Source organism: Gracilinanus agilis, chromosome 3 (assembly GCF_016433145.1).
Source record: "Gracilinanus agilis isolate LMUSP501 chromosome 3, AgileGrace, whole genome shotgun sequence".
Classification (NCBI taxonomy): domain Eukaryota; kingdom Metazoa; phylum Chordata; class Mammalia; order Didelphimorphia; family Didelphidae; genus Gracilinanus; species Gracilinanus agilis.
Genome location: NC_058132.1, coordinates 588,456,724 through 588,461,699, shown reverse-complemented (window position 1 = coordinate 588,461,699; position 4,976 = coordinate 588,456,724). Strand labels below are relative to the sequence as shown.

Genomic DNA, 4,976 nt, shown 5'->3' with positions numbered 1-4,976 from the left:
ATGGCCACAGGTGCATTTATCTTTCCTATTAATTGCTATTAGAATTTTAAAAAATTAATTTCCCGGGGCGCTAAGTAATATTTTTTTCTGGAAAGGGGATGGTAGGCCAAAAAAGTTTGGGAACCACTGTTCAACATGAAGAAGCTACCTAGATTTCTTCAGCTCTGGCAGGTGGGTAATTTTTTTAGTCTCAGAAATTCAAGGGTCTGAAAGAGGACTGGAGCCAAATAAGACTGGAAATGTGGCTTGATGACTAAGATTCCTATGAATTTCTCAATTTCAAGAAATACATAATGATCTACCCAAAGGCCAAAATCAATATTTGGGGTGTGATATTGGAAATTTGGGAGTCCTTGAACTAATTTTGAGGTCCCTGATCTAAACTTCTTGTGGACATTTAGGGCTCTTTCAAACTACATTTCCCATGATCCAACTGGCTTCCTGTCTTATGTGGTGATGTAAGACAGTTACATAATAATGTAAACAGAAGGATAAATAGTGAGTGCCTGGATTGGTATTTCCTCTTAGGTGATTTGGAGCAGAGCCAGGATGGGAGGAAGAAGTAAAAGGGCCCACGTATTTTAAACTGACTTTTTTTTTTTTTAAACCCTTAACTTCTGTGTATTGGCTTATAGGTGGAAGAGTGGTAAGGGTGGGCAATGGGGGTCAAGTGACTTGCCCAGGGTCACCCAGCTGGGAAATGTCTGAGGCTGGCTTTGAACCTAGGACATCCCGTCTCTAGGCCTGACTCTCAATCCACTGAGCTACTCAGCTGCCTCTAAACTGACTCTTAACAAGCATGTGGCTTCATTTTTCTAATGGCTATTAATAAATCTTTTAAAACCCTAATATTTTAAAATCTATCCTTTTATATCCCTTTTATTTCTTACAGGGGATAGGGAGAGGTGGTAAGTAAATGCAAAAATTAATGGACATAGCTCTTTCCCGTCTCTCAAGATGGCGGATAAAAATACCCAGAAGGACCAAAAGGAAAAAAGGTCAAAAAGGAAAAGAAGGAAAGGAAGAACAAAAAGGAAGATATGGCTGAAAAGGTGGTGAAAAAGCCTCGAAAGCATTGCAGCCGGAACCCAGTTCTGGCTCGAGGGATTGGCAGGTACTCAAGGTCTGCCATGTATTCCCGGCGAGCTATGTACAAGAGGAAATATGCTGCACCAAAAACCAGAATTGAAAGGAAGAAGAAAGAGAAGGTTCCTGCTACTATCTCAAAACCAGTTGGTGGTGATAAAAATGGAGGAACCCGTGTGGTAAAGATTCGGAAAATGCCTAGGTATTATCCTACTGAGGATGTGCCTAGAAAGCTGCTAAGTCACGGGAAAAAGCCCTTCAGCCAGCATGTTAGGCGACTCCGGTCTAGCATTACCCCAGGAACAGTTCTGATCATGCTCACTGGCCACCACAGGGGCAAGCGAGTGGTTTTCCTGAAGCAGTTGGCAAGTGGCTTGCTACTGGTCACAGGGCCTTTGACCATCAACCGTGTTCCTCTGCGAAGGACCCATCAGAAATTTGTCATTGCCACCTCTACTAAGGTTAACCTTTCTGGTGTAAAAATTCCAAATCATCTTACTGATGCTTACTTCAAGAAGAAGAGGCTGCGTAAACCTAAACACCAAGAAGGAGAGATTTTTAACACAGAAAAAGAGAAATATGAGATCACAGAGCAGCGTAAGACTGATCAGAAAGCCGTGGACTCTCAGATCCTGCCCAAGATCAAGAAAATTCCTCAGCTCCGGGGCTACCTGCGTTCTGTATTCTCTCTCTCCAATGGAGTTTTCCCTCACAAACTGGTGTTTAAAATGCCTTGCAAAGAACTCTTATTAAAATATTTGGAATAGCTAAAAAAAAAATTAATGGACATAAACAAATAGCATCCATTTTTTCAAAAATTCTTCCCCTGTGATAGCTGAAGATAGCTTTTGGCTTCACCATTATGCTAGAAATGAGGATATTCATTTTCATTCTACTAAATCTCAATTCTCTTTCTCCTATACGTCCCCACTCATGCCTCACTTCCTTGCCATCTGACTTCCCATTATATCAATCCACTGAAAAAACTATTTCCAAGTTATCCGTGTTCTAAATCCAATGGCCTTTTTCCCCCAACCACCTCTGATTTTTGCTGCATCTACCACCCAGTAAAGCACTCTTTCCTTCTAGTTACCCTTTTCCTCCTTGGCTTCTGACATTGTAGTACATCTTGTCAGCCATGCTCAGGAACATCACAGGGCCATCAAACAATATGGCGTTCACACATAGATGTTTGCCAGTTGGTCATACTTTGTGATTGAGTTGAAGACAATTCTGTTTACCCAAAGATTCTATACACTTAAAAAAGATGACTGAGAGATGCTGGACATCTGAACCTCTCCATGACAACAGCAATGACCCAATCACCAGAAAGTTCACAGAGAAGAGCGAGAACCGCAGTGGCCATCATCTGCTCCAAGTCTAGGGCAACATAGTCATGCAGTTTCCCTGTCTGCGGGGGGTAGTGAAGCAGTTGCTTTTCCTCGGTCAAAGTCTTCTTCAGCTCAGGTGAGAGTAGCTGGACTGATCCAGGAGGAAGATAAGCCAGGATAGATGTTCAGAGTGTGGGTTAAGCTTTCCCTGGGGCTCACCACAATAGAAGTGGCGTGATCAGAGATAAATAGGGAGCACACAGGCTGAGAGACAATATATGTAGCTGATTTATCATCTGTTCTCTATTTCCATTTGTGTAATTAGAATTTGCTCCCCAGGACTCTCTCTCCCAGCATCCCATTTACATATCTGCCTTAACATATTAACGTGGGGGAAGATATAAGTTTTGTGTAGCTCCGCCCTCTCTCTCTGCTCCCGGGAAGGTGGCTGTGGTGGTTGGGTGAGTGCCAGCCAGGAGAATTTTACTCACATGGCCTTACTCTGGTTTTTACTTTTATTCTTGTATTTCTTCTACTTCAAGTGATTACTAATAAATCTTATAAAATATAATACTTGGAGTTATTGGATATTAATTTAAAATTTTACACATTGCAGACTGAACCAGAAAATTACAAAGGAACCAGAATGCATAAAGTATAAAGGACAAGGAACATGTTACCAATAAAAAAGTTGTTTCTTGAACTATTGAAATTTGTTTCTAATTTATTAAATATCATAGGCCAACTGAGGCTGTTTAAGAAAATCTATTCCTGAACGTCCAGCCTCCAGAGAAAGAACCAAAACATAGAAACATCTACATCCATGACATTGTTTTTTATATATATGCTTTTTTTTTTTTTTGGTCAAATGATGCCCTCTCTAGTGTGAGGAAGAAGGGACACACTTCAGAAATTTAATGAAACAAAAAACAAATAACTTTTTTTAAAAAAGAAAAAAGCCATATTCCTTGTCAAAAAATACTTTGGAGTTGTAAAGTTTGCCCCCTAGTGGGGAAACAATGGGCTGACTACTTAAAAGTAACAGGACAGTAATTATCACTCCAAATTATCTATGAGTCAGTACCTAAAATCTTGGGAAAGTCGGGTCAACAAATATCTGTTGTGTCCAGCCCTCAAGGCATATACCATCTTATTTGTGTACACTGCAAATCAGTTTACAGTATAATAAAAATTGTATTTTTCTGATAAGACCTGTGATTTCATCAAGGGTAGTGAGTTCCTAATGAGGACAAAACACAGAACTTCAGTTTCTTGGTGATTTATGATAGAAGTTGCCGGAATCCCTTAAGACTAAAAGACTGGTCCAGGATCCTAAAGTCTATGGATGTCATAGGCAAGATTTGAACTCAGATTTTCCTTACCTTGGGGCCCTCTCTCTACCCACTTAGACCATACAATGCTAATTCAGTGTTTTAAGGTTTTCAAAGCACTTTACATATATCTCATTTGAGCCTCATAACCTTGTAAGTAGGTTTTGTAATGGTGCCCATTTTACAGATAAAGAAACCAAGGCTCAGAAGGGTGAAGTGAGTTGCCTAGGGCCACAAAGCTAGTATATAAAGCAGGATAGGAATCTCCGATTCAGGGTGCCAGTGTTCTTTAAAAAACTTTATTTTTGTATTCTTAGCATGTAGCATATTGTAGGCACTTAATAAATGCTTATTGCATTGGAGTAAATCCAACCAGAATTCTATCTGCCACATCCCACTACCTCACAATATAGGCACTAAGTGGATAGAAGAAGCTCATTAAGGACATGAGAAGATCCAAGAATGCAAAGGAAATCCCTGTGGGATGAGTGTTCACTTCAGTTATGGCTTGAATTAGCCTTTAAAGGATTCTGATTTCGAGTTAAATCCATACAAAAATATGTCAGTACAGCAAGTAAAACCAAAGTGCTCATTGAAAACAATTCTACAATTAGGGGAAGGGTCTATACGTGTACTTTCACTGGCATAAGGTGCCCCTGGAAGAAGTTCCTCTAGCAACAAAGCTTGGCACTTTCTTTGCCGTGAAGTCTTGGGTGCCCAGGTATTTGGTATTTAGAAGTCTGTATTTGTCATCTTGTCTTCACAGCCAACTACATCACAAAAATATATCATGAAGTGAAAGAGTATATATTCAGAAATGACTAATATTAAAAAACAAAATGCAAAAAGTAACCTTTAAAAATGTATTGCAAGCCATCTGCCTTTTTTCTTTCTCCTTTTTAAGTCCCCTCCCCATACAAAATTGGATCACAGATCTTATTAATCTATGGAAGTAAAAGTCAACGAACACCAGAATTCCATGTTAAGTGTAGGCTAGATTAGATGGCCTCCAAGGTGCCTCCCAAATTGGAGATTTAGTGATTGCGAGGGAATTTGTGGTATGTGTTGGGAGGTAGGGGGAGGGCTTAAGACCTCAACTATCCCCTAGAAACTCTTCTCCTTTGGAGCTGTAAGAGAAACACAAAACTCCAAGATCAAAACCACTATATCCATCAGTTCAACAAATATGTAAGTTCCATGATGAAAAAGGGCAATCTCCGATTTCTGG

At 39.9% G+C, this 4,976-nt stretch overlaps 1 protein-coding gene across 1 annotated transcript; it reads left to right on the top strand.

Annotated features, from left to right (window-relative positions):
* Positions 1-957: 957 nt before the first annotated feature.
* Positions 958-1,853, top strand: LOC123241879 (60S ribosomal protein L6-like). The gene is given in 2 exon segments (XM_044669381.1): positions 958-988; positions 991-1,853. Coding segments are annotated over 2 exon segments (894 nt in total).
* The last annotated feature ends 3,123 nt before the right edge of the window (positions 1,854-4,976 follow it).